This window comes from Parambassis ranga, chromosome 3 (genome assembly GCF_900634625.1).
Source record: "Parambassis ranga chromosome 3, fParRan2.1, whole genome shotgun sequence".
Taxonomy (NCBI): domain Eukaryota; kingdom Metazoa; phylum Chordata; class Actinopteri; family Ambassidae; genus Parambassis; species Parambassis ranga.
Genome location: NC_041024.1, coordinates 22,623,098 through 22,640,169, shown reverse-complemented (window position 1 = coordinate 22,640,169; position 17,072 = coordinate 22,623,098). Strand labels below are relative to the sequence as shown.

The following is a 17,072-nucleotide window of genomic DNA, read 5'->3' as shown; positions in this document are numbered from 1 at the left end:
GATTGTACAACCTGGGAAATGAAGATAAATAAACCTTTATATATAAATATGTATTAGTCAGCAAAGGTGCATATAAGCACAACAATACTATTATTTGTACAATGGAGCAGTAAACATGTTGAAGGACCTTGGCTGCATATCCACTGGGAGGGACACTGACAAGAGAACAGAGGAGACAGAAAATAAAACATTTCTGTATGAAAACTATGTGTACTACTAATTACAGTACTTCATACGACCGTATTGAGAAGGAATAAAAAAAACATACAATACATTTCATTTAAAACCTAGTTCTATGTTCTGTGTACTAACATGATGCATTATGGTCCATGAGATAAATACTTTATTAAAGGCGGACAGATAAAACAGAACAAATGACAGTATCTCAATTGTTTAGAAACAAAGCATAAAGGAAATGCACATGTGCGTTTGTTTATACATATGTATCTGTATATAATGAAATGAAATGCAACTTGAGGTATAGTGTTAGAACCTTCTTTATTTACATAAATCTTGACTTTACATTTGATTTTACTATATCATGACTTGACTGCACAACTCACCAGGAAATAGCAGTGAAAAATGAGATTAAAAGTGAATACAGAAAGGCTCCCTCCATTTTAAAAATCATGGTACTTTTGCTGGAGTACCCTCAAGTGACTTTTCTTATTAAAAAGACAGAGGGTAGGAGAAAGCGAGTAGACAAAACTAATTTAGGAAGGAGCGCTGAAATAGTACTTCACTAATATGCCTCAATATGGCTGCTACTGCCGACAGATGTGACACACTCTTACTATAATTCTGGATCTACACCACTTCATCGGGTACAGAACGTTTACACGATTGTAATCACAGTTGAGTCGGGCAGACGGCTCTTCCCCTTGTGCATCGCTAGTCAGTATTCATCCATTCAAGGCCAGGTCACTGCCCGTCAAGCTAACGGAGCAGCTTCTCTAGCTGTTGTCAGCCTGGAGCATCTTCTCAATCTCTTGGTCCCACTGGTCGTCTTTGTTGTCAGACTCGGTCACTACCTCATATTCCTGAAGTTCCTGCTGCAGCTCCTTCTCCCAGTCTGCTGTCTCCTCTAAATGTAACAGGCAAAACAATCACAAACTCCAACATTTACACATCAAAAGGCTGCATTTTAATTTAGACTAAAAGTTTATACAAACCGTCAGGAGAAGAGGTGCTGTCCTTCTTATCCAGCACCAGCTGCTCCATCTCTTTTCTCAGGTCTTCGTGGTTGATGGCCGCTGAGTCGAAAGCATCGCTAACAAACTCGGACACTCCGGGACTTGTTGATATCTCCTCCTCATCTTCATGGTGTGGCTGAGTGTCGCACAGACAGGACAAAAAAAAGGAAACTGTTGCAGCCTTTCCTAACTAGAATGATTGGTAGATAGCGTGCAGACATGGAGGACTTTTACCTTCTGTATGTCACTGATGGAAACCGGAGGAGTTTTTGGTCTGACGTCTATAAAGAAAGTGCTGTGAGTTCAACCAAAATCACTGACATGGACTTGAATACATTTGCTTTGGATCTAGTAAACATTCCCACCTGTTAAAACAACATCCTCGGGTAAAACACTGTCCCCACCGTCCTTCTGCTGCTGCGCCGCCAGCGCCGTGAGCTGTGCCGACTGCTTGACCAGAGACACCCGGTAGAAATAATTTCTCCAAAACACGTCCTCCTTCACACTGTCAAACAACCATTCACACAACCAATTCACTGTTACATTATCAGCTCAACATGGACTGCACAGTTCCATTTATGCAGGAGCAGACACATATTGTCTAATAGATGTAGTAAATATGTTTTGTTGGGAGGAGCACTGACTGTTTAGGAACCAGGTCAAAGCGCATGCGGTTGAGGAGCTGGTCTTCCTCCAGCATCACAGCAGCCAGAGGATACATCTGCTCCATGTCAAAGTGAAACTGAACACCACCAGGAGGATCCCGCAGGAAGTTCCTCTTGTCCTAGAGAACCAGCAGCCAGTTAGCTCAGTCGTAACACAAAGGGATAATTATATTTTACATATTCAGGAATGTGGCACATGTGTATCTGAGCAACATGCTAACAGACAAAATGTGTTCACTTACAGCCGACAGAGCCAGAATCTGTTGCTGGATTGTTTCTTCTTCGTTGTAGCCCACCCATGGAGGCACTGCCACTTCTACACACATACACAGAGTCAGTCATAGAGTACCTTTTTTTATTATCATTATTATTAATTGCCCTGTGATGTCCAGGGTGTACCCTGCCTCTGACCCTGTAGATAGCTGGGATAGGCTCCAGCCCCCTGTGACCCTGCACTGCAGGACAAAGCAGGTTCGGATTATGGATGGATGGATTATAATTAATCCCTAGTCTCCTACCTCAATACAATGATCTTTTCATTTGCCTCTCATGGACACACATGACACTGTTTTTAACAATGAACATAAAAAGTCCACTTTGTGTGTTGTTTCAAGGGGAAATTCAAGGTTACGTATCTTGTGTGCAGTTATACACATAAAAAACATACTGGACTCAATCTATTTTTTTAATAAGTGGAAAAACACTACATACTAGAGGTATCTGTATTTGCATCAACCATAGTAATTGGTCAACATTTTTGTAGAACGTTTAACTGATATGTGTTTGGCTGAGTATTTTGATCAAGAAACATGTTGAGTAAAATAGAGCCAAATGAACTGCCAAAGATTTGAGAAGAAGCTACCAGGAAGCCATTCTGCTCCACTGCTGTCATGTTCCAGAAGTACGTGGTGTTCAGTGCTTCAGACATGGCCAAGGTAAGGAAGGCTGGAATCTGACCACACTGATCACATAGTTTGAAACATCAAGACTGGAACAAGACATATTTGAAGACAGACTTGTTCTGGTCTGATGAGTTGGTGGAGCAGATGGATGTGCCCGTGGCTGTATCAGAGCTCCACTTTGACTTTGCCAGCACAGTGGAGGTGGGCTTCTGGTAGAGGCTGGTATTATTAAATGTGAGAAAGCTGGAACTGTTTTTAGGTCCAACCAGCAGTGGTGCAGGAAGAAGTCTGCATCTTTAAAGAAGACCATGATGTGTATGCATCCACTGCATGCATCCATGTACTCCACTGTGAGGCTAGCCAGTAAAGGCTAAAACACTATGAAGAACTTGTGTGCCCTTCTTAAAGGGGAGAGTTATGGTGAAGGAAAACTACACCTCTCTGAAACAGATCAAGTAACAGACAGATTTCATGAATGGAAGGTTTATGACTGTTATTGACAAGAAGAGTGGCTTTAGTGTTGTTTTTTTGGTGTTTTGAGTTGTGTATCTATTATTTATACATTTATATCACTTTAACAGATGCAAACAATCAAGTGTTTTCATTTAGTTGCATAATAACTCTGCACACTAATAAGCTTCCTAAATACTTGTGCACATACAGATATTCTCCTCAGAAAGCCTAAACCTCACTTATACCTTCTTAATTATTCAGGTTTGAGGTTTACTAATAAATTGGATTGACTGAGAGCACTGTAGCGGTTCAGTAATACAATGAATCCTCAAACATACAACAATGTATAATTTGGGTTTAATCTAATATCCCAGTTTTAAGCTTAGATTTGGTTGTATTTCCCAACTGAACCATGTATTTGTTGAACCATTATTAACTCTTTATTTTTCACTCTTCTATGCAGCACTCCCAACCACAATAAAAATTATTTCTTTTACTAGTACTGGGATTTTAAAAGATTTGAAATCCAGCTCAATCAATCAATTATTTTTCCTTTATACAATCCCCAGTGTGAACTTAAATGTGAAGAATATGACCTTAGGAGAAACATTTGCCCAGTAAAAAATGTCTTTAGTGTACATGTAAGTATCCATCCATCCACTTATCCGGGGCACATACAAGTAAGTAACTGAATATAATCATACACTCTTGTTTTACCTGACTTTTTTGCCTTCTTCTCCTGGACAAATTTCTCTTGCTCCTTTTGGAAGTCTCCTAAAAAGGTCTGGAATCAAACACACAATCAGATACACATTAAAGACAGCAACTGACTTATTTATAGATTCAAAATATTTCCAAGGGCAACATTTCAAAGTGATTTTTGTTTAGGATAATAACAACAAAGGAGAAAGGGCTGTTCTGCTAGGACCCTAAAGTGCAGTTCTTCTTAATTCACCATGTATTAGGAAATGTATTCATAACGAACAACATGCCTTGTCTATGATGCCATCGATCTTCCCTTCTTCTACGGTCTTCTTGATGGTCTGGGCAGTCTCCACCACAGAATCGGAGAACTTCTTTGTGGCACTGGATGCAAAACTGAAAATAAAATCTGCACACATGAAGAGGAGCAAAACAAGGTGTTAGCATTAGCACATTTCAATAAAAACACTGCTTCATATACTGTGTACAATAAGACAGACCTCTTGATGAAAAAAGCAAAGCAGAGAGTGACACTTGACATTTGTTCGACAACTGGTTTTATGGCATTAGGAGTTAATACAGACAGGAAGATTACCAAGTTGAATATCCTGTACATCTCATTACCTAGCTTGACGCTAGACACAACTATGCTAGCGTGTATAAAAACAGCAGGTGTTGACAGTAGAAGTTTTTCCTCACCACCCAGTCCTTTGCTTTTCTCCGAGTTTTCCTGGTCCGCCTCTGGTTCTCCATCCTGGTCAGCTGCTTGCTGTTTGTTTACCTCGTTTTGTGCTTCTACCACCCTTACCTCCTCCTCCACAATTAGGCTATCCTTGTCTTCCGACGTCTTCGTGTACGTCGTGTCCTCCAAACCCAACCACGTCCCTAAACCTTTGAACATGTTGGTTGGCACAACGTGTCTCTAAATACGATGAAAAACAACAATCCTGACAGAAGAGGCGAAGTGTAACCAGGAAATAAACCAACGGGCTTTCTTCTTCTGTCTTTGTGCTGTATTGTAGTTGTGTCATGCTGCCACCTATTGGGCAAAACGCCGTAAAGACTCCTTTATTTCTGTCAGTGATTTAGCTACATTTTTCACAACTTTTACAATAAACTTTCAACACATCTTTTAAAATAAAAACACTAAAGGCAGAATATTGTCTAAACTTGTTATAGTGGATAAAAGAGTATCTTCTAGGGCTACAGCTGTGTAATATAAAGAGTATTAGGCTGTATCTGTATAATGCACTCAATATGTACCGTGCGTCTCCGATCAGCAGGTGGCGCTGATGAGCCCGGAAGTAGTTTCTTATATCACAACAAGACGAGGAGGAAGAGAGACCGGTGGACTTATGAAAAACAGGTCTGTTTTTATGTTATATTTTATATCATAATGTGTATTTTATTTACTACATATGTTGTATTGTACAGAAATAAAGATAATCGTGGTTTTTATCTGAAGCGTTAGTACAATATTTAACGGGAAGCCGATTAGCCGGCTGTTTTCACCAGACTCCCTTTAAAAATGCCTTGTTTAAAATGTAATGAGGTTAAATTCGACATTCAAACTTAAAAGAGAATAACTGAAGCTATATATATAGGTTAACTTACATGTTACGATGCTATCGGCATACATGTTATGGAAAATGTTTATTTTTGTTGATTGAAGTTTGTGCTGAAAAAACGAAAATAAAGGTTACTCCTAGATATGAGAGATAAGCAACGAGACGCATACTTTTTGACGTCCAGCAGCACAATAACGTGTGTCTGAAACAATTGTGTATTTTCTAGCTGAAACATGAAGGTTCTGATGGTGTTTGATTTTGACCACACCGTGGTTGACGACAACAGTGACACATGGGTGATAAAGTAGGTCAATAAGGTCCTATTTAATATCAATATATTGCTAAAGATAATGATTTTTTCCAATTTGTTACAACTAATTTATAACTTTTTTTTGTTTCTTCTTGCACCCAGATGCCTTCCAAGCCAGACTCTTCCTGACTCTGTGAAGAATTCTTACAGAAAAGGCCACTGGACTGAGTTTATGGGCAGAGTGATGAACTACATAGGTGAGCATTCATCATAATGTGTGTATATTAACTCCTCTATTATTATTATATTACGTATTTTTGTTCCCCCGTTTCATACAGGAGACCAGGAGGTCAGCCCTGACAGGGTCCGCAGTGTAATGGAGACCATCCCCTTCACAGATGGAATGACAGACTTGCTGACATTTATTTTAGAGAATAAGAGCGCCGTTGACTGCATTGTCATCTCTGACTCCAATACCATGTTCATAGACTGGATCCTGCAAGCATCTGGACTCCAGGCAGCTGTCGATCAAGTATTCACCAACCCGGCTAAGATCAATGAGTCCGGGTACATGGAGGTGATGTGCCATCATTCTCATGACTGCGACCGATGCCCCGTCAACCTCTGCAAGAAAAAAGTCCTGGAGCTTTTTCTGTCTGGGCAGTCGGACAGAGGCGTGGAGTATGAGCGTGTCTTTTACGTGGGAGATGGTGGGAATGATCTCTGCCCTACTGCCTGTCTGAGAGTGCATGATGTTGTAATGCCCAGGAAGGGGTACACTCTGGAGAAACTGCTGGCCAGACGGGAAGGTCAGGAGTGCAATGCTTCTCTAAGAGCTCGAGTCATTGCCTGGAGCAGTGGCACTGACATCCTGCAGGAGCTGAAAACAAGTGTGCAGTCAGAGCTACTGCCGGTAAAGTAATACACTTCTTATTTGTAATGGAAACACTGCGCTTAATGCAAAAGAGTCTGCACTACAGAGGATTCAGTGTTACGAGATGCTTTTTTTTTTCTTCACACTATAATAATGATAATTTTAAGAACTGAAATACATTTTAGGTGATCAAATTATTTGTTGTAATTTATTTGAAATTAGGTGTTTAAAAATGGGTGCTACAGAGTTTAATTGTAATACATATACAATATCCTGTTTTTTTGCTGCTAAGCTAAGGGAAGATTTGTCTGTCTTTATATTTTATCCACCTTGTCATACTAATGACAGTACAGTCAAATACTTATTTTTTACCATATTTAAATGTCCAATATACCTGTTTAAGTATACCCAGTTCATTTAATGGGACAGTGATGATGTTTTGATTTGTCATAGCAGGTAAAGCACAGATGCTATTGCCCCTATGTTTTGTCCCAAGAATGATCCAGCAACAATTAAAGGAGCCATAAGGAATTCAGCCATGAATCACAGTGTTAGCCACAGTTGGGCTTGTCTCAGTGTCTTCAGTGAAAACATATCAAGCGTATTATACGGTGGACATAATCAGAATTATGAATGAAAACACCTCTAATGAACTTACCTCACTTGATCTAAATACTATTGAAATTATTAATGTATTCATTTTTTCTGGTTATCAAGAAATGCATAACTTTATGGTCAGTTCTTTGTTTTATGCAGCAGGAATGTACACACTTGATCCATTTTTGAGCGTTGTATTTTAGTTTTTATAAACAGTATGTGCTGCTTTGTGGCTGCCTCTGTCTTCCAGTGATGTGTTTTACATCTTTCTTTCTTTTTTTTTTATTTTTAATTTTAAACAAGTTTAACAAAGATCATGTTATTAAATATCTGTTTTTGGCTCTACTAAACATAAATGAGCAAGAAGTCCAGTCTGTTATTTTTCACGGTATATCCTCCGAAAAGGTGTCTGTTTAGATGTAAATAATATGCAAAAAACACATTTAAGGTCATCCTAAAAATTGTCACAAATGACCACTTACAGTGGGGAAAAAAAGTATTTAGTCAGCCACCAATTGTGCAAGTTCTCCCACTTAAAAAGATGAGAGAGGCCTGTAATTTTCATCATATGTATACCTGAACTATGAGAGACAAAATAAGAAAAGAAAATGTAGAAAATCACATTGTAGGATTTTTAATGAATTAATTGGTAAATTCCTCAGTAAAAGAAGTATTTGGTCACCTACAAACAAGCAATATTTCTGGCTCTCACAGACCTGTAACTTTTTCTTTAAGAGGCTCCTCTGTCCTCCACTCGTTACCTGTATTAATGGCATCTGTTTGGAGTCGTTATCAGTATAAAAGACACCTGTCCACAACCTCAAACAGTCACACTCCAAACTCCACTATGGCCAAGACCAAAGAGCTGTCAAAGGACACCAGAAACAAAATTGTAGACCTGCACCAGGCTGGGAAGACTGAATCTGCAATAGGTAAGCAGCTTGGTGTGAAGAAATCAACTGTGGGAGCAATTATTAGAAAATGGAAGACATACAAGACCACTGATAATCTCCCTCGATCTGGGGCTCCACGCAAGATCTCACCCCGTGGGGTCAAAATGATCACCAGAACTGTGAGCAAAAATCCCAGAACCACACGGGGGGACCTAGTGAATGACCTCCGGAGAGCTGGGACCAAAGTAACAAAAGCTACCATCATTAACACACTGCGCCGCCAGGGACTCAAATCCTGCAGTGCCAGACGTGTCCCCCTGCTTAAACCAGTACATATCCAGGCCCGTTTGAAGTTTGCTAGAGAGCATTTGGATGATCCAGAAGAGGATTGGGAGAATGTCATATGGTCAGATGAAACCAAAATAGAACTTTTTGGTAAAAACTCAACTTGTCGTGTTTGGAGGAGAAAGAATGCTGAGTTGCATCCGAAGAACACCATACCTACTGTGAAGCATGGGGGTGGAAACATCATGCTTTGGGGCTGTTTTTCTGCAAAGGGACCTGGACGACTGATCCGTGTAAATGAAAGAATGAATGGGGCCATGTATCGTGAGATTTTGAGTGAAAACCTCCTTCCATCTTTCAACATGACAATGATCCCAAACACACCGTCCGGGCAACAAAGGAGTGGCTTCGTAAGAAGCATTTCAAGGTCCTGGAGTGGCCTAGCCAGTCTCCAGATCTCAACCCCATAGAAAATCTTTGGAGGGAGTTGAAAGTCCGTGTTACCCAGCGTCAGCCCCAAAACATTACTGCTCTAGAGGAGATCTGCATGGAGGAATGGGCCAAAATACCAGCAAAAGTGTGTGAAAACCTTGTGAAGACTTACAGAAAACGTTTGACCTCTGTCATTGCCAACAAAGGGTATATAACAAAGTATTGAGATGACATTTTGTTATTGACCAAATACTTATTTTCCACCATAATTTGCAAATAAATTCTTTAAAAATCCTACAATGTGATTTTCTGGATTTTTGTTTCTCATTTTGTCTCTCATAGTTGAGGTATACCTGTGATGAAAATTACAGGGCTCTCTCATCTTTTTAAATAGGAGAACTTGCACAATTGGTGGCTGACTAAATACTTTTTTCCCCACTGTAAGTGATTAAATAGTCAAAGTGAACGGCCTAGTTACTCTGCTAAGAGTCAATCAGGTTATTCTATTTTTAGGGCACTGTCCCTGTCACATTTATGGTGTCCCACAATTCATTGCAGCAGTAACATGCAAAGCTATGCACTATCCAAGGGATGTACTTGTAAAGCAAGATCTGTGTTCACTGAGTCTTAACACCATAGTCAAGCTAAGCTGTGTTATTGCAGTGGTTATCAAGCAGGTTTTCACAATCTGGCTATAAATGTGGAATATAGCATGTGATCAATCACAAGTATGCAATTTGTATGAGTACTTTAGTTGTAATATTAGATGAACTAAGAACAAACACATACTGTACTGTAGTCCAGTCTAAAGGAGTCTAGTGCACCATGGTGAACATCTAGTTTCCATGATGTTTTCAGTGTCAGTGTTTAGGAAATGCATGTACAGGACCCTCCAAGTGGATCAGGGAACAGAGACACTTTTCTCTCATGGTACCTGAGCTGTACATCACTCTAGATAAAAGCCTCTGCCAATACGAGTAAATGTTAATGTGCTGCTGTCACCCAAATGTCAACCATGATTAAATGAAGAGGATGCAAAAATATTCCTTCAGAATATTCCTAGGACTAGAGAGACAGCTCAGTAGACTGGCACAAATAGGTAGGGATCTGAACAGGGATTTAGAGCATGACAGAGACAGCAAGGTATAACTTAGTATTACAGCTGAAGACTCATCATCGGGCCTTGTATACTCTTTGAGTTTGTGTAGCTTTATTGATGTATGAAATGAAGACACATGACACTAAGTGTGTCAGACAGGGACACAGGTTTTAACAATTTAGACTACAATGAAGACAACAACGCTGAAAACTTGATGTTGGTATGAAAAGCTACACCTAAGCAAGCCATCACAATCATTTCTCCTAAACAGAACAAAAAAAAGTGACGTTTGATAATAGCAACAGAAGAGGCAGGGTAACTTGTGACTCAACACGTGCTTTTAAAGAGCAAAAACAATGCATGCATATCTATTATGTTATTGTTTGGAAGTGTTGTTTGGAAGTGTTACAAGGACACTCTTCTGTCTAAAAAAAAAACTGAGGTTAACAAAATGGCATCTGAACATAGAACACACACTTGTAGAACAATGTCCTATGGACAGATGAGACCAAAGTGGAGTTGTTTAGTCTTAATGATCACCACCAAGTCTGGAAAAAGGCAAAAACACCATTTCAGCAGAAACGCCTCATACACACTGTCAAGCATGGCGGTGGAGGGCTGATGATTTGAGCTCATTTTAGCCATAATCTCTGTATATAGGGTGTTCTAGATGGAAGAGGGTGAACAATGTTGGACGTTGTTGTTTGTCTGAGGTTATATTTTATATTTATATTATTAACTCTCGCTAACCAAATGATTGTTTTATTAATACAAAAAACATAGAACTTAAAGAGGGAATATTAACATGACTGGAAAGCATTATACATTAGTAGTAGCAGTCATATCTTAACCAGCATGTAGTGTCCATGTGTCTGTTGCCTGTCTTGTGTACACAGTATTTTACACTTTGATGTTATTTTAATTATATGTATATTAATTTATATTTAGTACAAATGCCTGTTTGGATTTAAGGACACATCATTATCAATTTGTTGTCAAAGGTCAAAGGTCATGGTCATTATGATGTCACATTCATTGGATGGCTTGTGCCAGGACAATGGTACGCTCATATGTAATGCTCATCTGTGGCCAATCAGCACTGACCCACCTAATCAAGGGTAGTAAACTGTGTGCCTTGTCTCAATGTGAAAGCACAACTAAATATTTATATGGATGACTGATGATAATTGAGGCAATGTTAAATGTAAAATAAGATATATGAAACTATGGCAAGTAATAGAAGCTGTTTCAATAATGTAAACACCATGAAGAAAATCCACCACCAGGGACAGGGCCACTGCTGGGCCACAGCTACTGTACAGCAAAACGAAGGAATATTAATCAAAGATCACACGGACCCAACAACATCAATAACATGTCAACATAAAACACACACACACGGATGTTAGCATTAAATTTGCAGGACATGGTTGCACATGGCATGCATAACTATTTACTATTATTTACCCTGTTTATCACCAGCCAAGACGTCATATGGGCTTGTACTGCTTGTGTTCCAATCAATCAAATAATGTCCAAACTGGATTTATTTTTATTCACAGAACATTACAAATGAAATGATAAAGCACTGTCAAATCACTTTGAAGTAACAGGTCACGATTGCTCCTGAATGACACACAAGACGTATTATAGACTATTAAGATGCACAGGTCAGAAAAATGTTCATCTTACCTCAGTTAAACGTCAGTGTCATAATAATACAATAAATCAAATTAGCATATGAGTGTCATTGCTTTGTTAACTCAGGTAATTGTTAACTTGTAGGTGAGGGGGACCAAAAACATAGTGCAAGTCAGGTTGGTCAAAGTAAACGTTTTATCAGTATTCAATTATAGTTGGAATTTTGAGATAGAACAGAAAAGCCTGCCAGGTTTTGTTTTGGCCTTTCATGGCATTTGAAAATTAAAAAAAAAGACCTGGTGACCCCTGGCCTGTTTTCAACAACCCCCCCTTTAGTGTTAGTTGATGTTAGAAAAATGTGGACTACAACTGTAAACAGAGAACAACTTTGTTTGGCACAGCGAAAAATCAAATGCATCAGCTCAGCCATGGATTACTAATAATACAGCCATGTTATGAAAGAGGATGGAAGGCTATAGGGATGTATTGGAGCACCTGATAAAGTTGTATTTGTTGTCATAGTATTGGTGGGCATTATTTAAAAATCAACTAAAGACACAAATGCAATGCCAGGATACATAGTTTTTAAGTGTAAACAAGCACACATCACCATGGAGACATGTATACACATGTCTCCATGATGATGTGAGACATGTATACACATGTCTCCATGATGATGTGAGACATGTATACACATGTCTCCATGGTGATGTGAATTGCTTTGATGACAACAGTTCCATTCACAGTCTTTGAACTTCTGTTATATACTGAGAGGAGACAGGCAACAAACAGAGAAAATATAAAGTCTGCAAAGTCAACATGAACGTGTTCACAGATCTTCGTGAGCAGGGGCTGCTCTGCGATGCTGTCATCAGAGTGGAGGATGAGGACTTTCCCATCCACAGAGTCATTTTAGCGAAGTACACTTACTTCAGGTGAACTGATTATCTCAATTTTAAATGAATGTGTTAGTAACTTTTACATAGGGAGACAAAACAAGGATTTGTTGTAGTTTATGATGTAAGTGTTGGGAGATTATTCACTGCAATCTTGTTTTTATAGCTCACAGTGTTTCAGTGTGTTTGCTGATTTTGTTGTGATGACTAGTGATTTTTCCCTCTATAGGCTCAAACATATTATATAATTATTATCTTAAACTTTATAGTTTAGAAGTCATCAGTGAATTATATAATGTTACAGCAATCAGATTTAGACCTTTAATTAGACTGTTGAATAAAGTTACCCATAAATCCACCAGTGACTTAGTGACTAATTTTAGTGTCTGTTTTAAAAACTGAAATGCATCAAAGTGGTGTATAATGTTGTGGAACTTCTTCTGTGTCTTTCAGAGTTCTCTTCACACGTTCGTCTGAAGCTGACAAGAAAGTCTTCAGTATTCCTGACCTATCCTCAGACATGATGGAGCTCATCCTTGAGTTTGCATACACCGGCTCTGTTAACGTGACAGAGTCCAATGCACGGAGGCTTTTCATGGAAGCTGTTTCCCTTAATATAGTGAAGCTGGTGCAAATATGCTGCAACTTTTTTGAAAAGACGCTCTGCCCACACAACTGCACCAGCATCTGGCAGTTCACAAAAAACTACCACGTCCCTGAACTGCAGCTCAAGGCTTTCCACTATGTCCTCAGTCACTTTGAGGAAGTGGTTTTCGGCGAGGAGTTCCTGCAGCTCTCGGACCAGGATGTCATTGACATCATCAGCAGTGACAACCTCAATGTGAGACAGGAGGCAGCTGTGTTTGAGGCCATCATTCGGTGGATCACACATGAACCTCAGGAACGAGAAGGATATGCAGATCTTCTCTTGCCAAAGGTACTTTATATTATACATTATAATTTTCATATTATAGGTTAATCTATTTCAAGACAGTGACTGAAGCCAACCTCAGCCCAATAGAGGGTTATCTGTTATTAGATGTGCTCCATGTCATGATGATGGTCAGTACAGCCATCCTTTACCCTTTTATAGGCCAGAAGGTGCAACATCATCTATTCTGATGAGTGATAAATAGAAAGCAACACAGACTACCTGAGTGAGGCATTGTGCTCATGTGAATGCTGGTCTTCTGGGTGACTCTGAAAATGGAGAATTTATGCAAATCATCATCCTTTCCAAAACCTTACCAAGCATTTGTGGTGTGACAACCTACCTATGAAAGAGCAAAAAATGAAAATATGAGAAAATGAAACAAAAGTTACTAAACCTCCTGTTAAAGCTGGGCGCTGGCACAAGCATTTATAATAATTTATTATTATTAGTACAAGTACGTAAACTAACAAGTTTGATTGCTGCAGCTGAAGCATTGCTTTGAACGCTGATGTGAAGGATTGCTCTGAATTGCTGGAGAATCAGAGCAATTCAGAGCTTTGTATGCCTCTGTGCGTCAACCTGTCACCATGGTAACAGCAGAGGAGACCTCAAAAACCATTCCAACTTTGAGAGCCTGGCGTGCGGAAACGATTCGTAATACAAGTTTGATAGAGCAGCATCTAATGAGCGTTTTAAGACTAAAATGCAGACTAAAAACAGGCATTCAGCATTTTTACTGTGTCAGTATTTCCTGCTGAGATTAATGTTATGAATTATGTTAATCAGACATTAATGGATGGACTGGTGTTAGCAGACAGTAGCTAACTAGTTAGCTAACTGAGCCATTGTAGGCTCATTATAGAAACACAGCAGGCAGCGTGACACCACTTCCATGCAGAGTCTGACCTCACATCAGTGCTGTATGTAGTGGAGTAGAAAGTACTGATAACAGCTGCAAAATGTAATGGAGTAAAAGTATAAAGTATGCACTATTATTTTTACTTAAGTAAAGTAGAAATACATAAAACTTTACTGAAGTACAGTAACAAAGTACAAATACTACTAGTACTAATTACTTTCCACCACTGATCCTGACTGACTGCCACGATGTAAAACAAAGAGAATGATGACCTCGTTAGTTCCGGTTGCTAACAGCATTTCAAATAACTGACCATTATTTTATTGATTTACTTGTTGTATTTATTGTGATGTTCTTTATTAGGAACCATGATTTTTTTAAGTATTTTTATTTATTCTGACACAGACTGTTAAGTTATATCCTCTTTATTATCTGTATTGTTGAAGGTCAGGCTGAGCATGATGCCTACAGAGTACATACAGAGTCATGTGCTGTCCAATAAGCTGGTGACGGACAACTTGATGTGCCAGGCCATGGTCTCTGAGGTCATCAAAAGCAAAGACAGAATCCTTGGTCGGCCTCGTATGCCTTCTGCCATCCTATTGGCCATTGGAGGCTTTAGCAGCAGCAGGAATCTACCTAATGTAATTGAGGCATTTGACGTCCGTGCAAATCACTGGATAAACATAACAGACCTTTCTGAGCCTCCTCACGCCTTTCATGGTGCAGCCTACCTCAGTGGGTATGTCTACTGTGTTGGTGGCTTTGACAAGTTGTTCATAGCCACCAATACTGTGTGCAGGTTTGACTTGAGCACACGGACATGGCAAGAGGTGGCACCAATGCACTATTGCCGCTTTAATGTGAGTGTGACTGTGCTGAGCGGGTGCATCTATGCCATTGGAGGCTATGATGGGCACACACGTCTCAGCAGTGCTGAGTTCTACCAGCCAGAAACCAACCAGTGGCTTGAAACTGCACCCATGCATGAGCAGAGGAGCGACGCCAGCTGCACAGCACTCAACGGCAAGGTGGGTGGAACATTTTTCACAATGGAACATAACAGAGAACAGAAAGATCTGTTTGAGCCAACAAAAATGACAATTTCTTATTGTACCCCCCACTCCCCCTTTTTGTATTCAGATCTACATATGTGGTGGATTTGGCAGGAATGAGCACCTGCAAACAGCAGAGTGCTACAACCCAGAGACCAACCAGTGGACCCTGATCTCTCCCATGAGCAGCCGGCGCAATGGAGTAGGAGTCATTGCATACGACAACCATGTTTATGCAGTAAGTGCACGAAAGAAATGTGTGACCAGCTGTCATCAGCGGTTTAACCCTTGCTTTTTTCCTGCATAAATCTGTTAAAGATTAAATCATTTTGAGGAATTTATTTTGTTTGGACGTTTTTGTCCTAAATGACACAAAAGGGTAGTAAATTTTAACTCAAACTCAATATTTTGTCCAATCTTTGACATATCCATGACAGATATAAAAATAATGCCTCAGCCACCTAACTTTTGTTTTATGGAAAATAACTCATTTATTGTGTTTTCTTTATAAAATATTATTGTGACATCAAGTAATCAAACTGGCTTTTCAAGGGTTTTAAATTCCTCAAAATGATTTAATGATTGGTAGGTTTGAGCAGGGCTGAAGTTGTTTAACATATTTATGCAGAAAAAAAGCAGAAAAAATATGAATCTGTTAATTTTTTATAGCAGTTTTGTTTTTGCAGTGGATGTTTTTGTCCATGAATTACACAAAAGGGTAGTAAATTTGTTTCACCATGTTCTGGTGAAGTATTTGAAAAATTGAAATTTGAATTCTAAAATGTGTCTAGAGAGAGCCAAAAAATTGTGCGATATGCACCAACACAGATAAAATGGTGGCCAGGTAAAGAGGCAAAAATTACCCAAATGACGCCCAAGGGTTAAAGCGGCTAGTTTTTTATGTGACAATTGAAGTGATGCATCTTCTTTTCATCTTTGACTTCAAAGGTTGGTGGCTTCGATGGAACAGCCTATCTGCAGACCGCTGAGGTCTACAACCCTCACACCAACACCTGGCGCAACGTGTCCTCCATGATGACCCCCCGCCGCAACTTTGGCATCGAAGTAGTTGAGGACCATCTCTTTGTTGTCGGGGGCTTCAGTCACTTCACCACCATCTCTGATGTTGAGTACTATGACAGTAAGACGAATGAGTGGTCTCAGGCCTGCGACATGGACGTCGGCCGCAGCGCTCTGAGCTGCTGTGTGCTTTCTGGTCTTCCCAACATGGCCGACTACACCATCCCTCGTGATTTGTGTTTTTAAAGGTGGAAGCAGAGACTACTTTAGCCATGAATTAAAATGTAAAACAATGGAAAAAATTGTCATACATTATAGCATTATTCACTGTACAAGTGCAGAACGTATGGCAACACCATTGTTAGCGCTGTTTTCAAAAGAGAACGACCCACCACCACTCTGTCCGTGTTTTCGAACGACCAAAACACACAGTGAACCCCAACTTCCAAGTAATACAGAGTGGCTCTTTGACTGAATTTTGCATTTGCATGATCAACTCCAGGCAAACGTCAGGTATCAAGCTAGCGGCTACCTGAAATGCTAATATGGCTAGCTGCTAACTGAAACGTTCAGTGAAGCTAACGTCACTTATCAAAGTAGCTGCTTGCTGAAAAGCTAATATCACTTATTAAGCTAGCTGCTAAGGGAAACGTTCTGCTCATGTCAGTTTGTCAAGATAATAATAAGTTGTTATCCTGTTTAACTAGTGGAAGGTAAGGTTTTTTCTTCTTTCACTCTTACAACAAAGATCATA

At 39.6% G+C, this 17,072-nt stretch overlaps 3 protein-coding genes across 3 annotated transcripts; 2 read left to right on the top strand and 1 right to left on the bottom strand.

Annotated features, from left to right (window-relative positions):
• Window positions 1-479: 479 nt before the first annotated feature.
• Window positions 480-4,932, bottom strand: LOC114433780 (synapse-associated protein 1-like). Its single transcript, XM_028402470.1, has 9 exons — window positions 4,615-4,932; window positions 4,206-4,324; window positions 3,931-3,997; window positions 2,101-2,174; window positions 1,838-1,977; window positions 1,559-1,698; window positions 1,428-1,474; window positions 1,173-1,329; window positions 480-1,084 (listed from the first exon to the last, which is right to left on the bottom strand). The coding sequence occupies exons 1-9, from the start codon at window positions 4,814-4,816 to the stop codon at window positions 954-956; spliced, it is 1,077 nt and encodes a 358-aa protein (XP_028258271.1). The 5' UTR covers window positions 4,817-4,932; the 3' UTR covers window positions 480-953.
• Window positions 4,933-5,211: 279 nt separating this feature from the next.
• Window positions 5,212-7,570, top strand: phospho2 (phosphatase, orphan 2). Its single transcript, XM_028402471.1, has 4 exons — window positions 5,212-5,281; window positions 5,710-5,787; window positions 5,896-5,990; window positions 6,072-7,570. The coding sequence occupies exons 2-4, from the start codon at window positions 5,717-5,719 to the stop codon at window positions 6,653-6,655; spliced, it is 750 nt and encodes a 249-aa protein (XP_028258272.1). The 5' UTR covers window positions 5,212-5,281; window positions 5,710-5,716; the 3' UTR covers window positions 6,656-7,570.
• Window positions 7,571-12,913: 5,343 nt separating this feature from the next.
• LOC114433660 (kelch-like protein 10) lies at window positions 12,914-16,564 on the top strand. Its single transcript, XM_028402304.1, has 4 exons — window positions 12,914-13,387; window positions 14,690-15,274; window positions 15,387-15,536; window positions 16,247-16,564. Exons 1-4 carry the CDS (start codon window positions 12,971-12,973, stop codon window positions 16,562-16,564), a joined length of 1,470 nt encoding a protein of 489 aa, XP_028258105.1. The 5' UTR covers window positions 12,914-12,970.
• The last annotated feature ends 508 nt before the right edge of the window (window positions 16,565-17,072 follow it).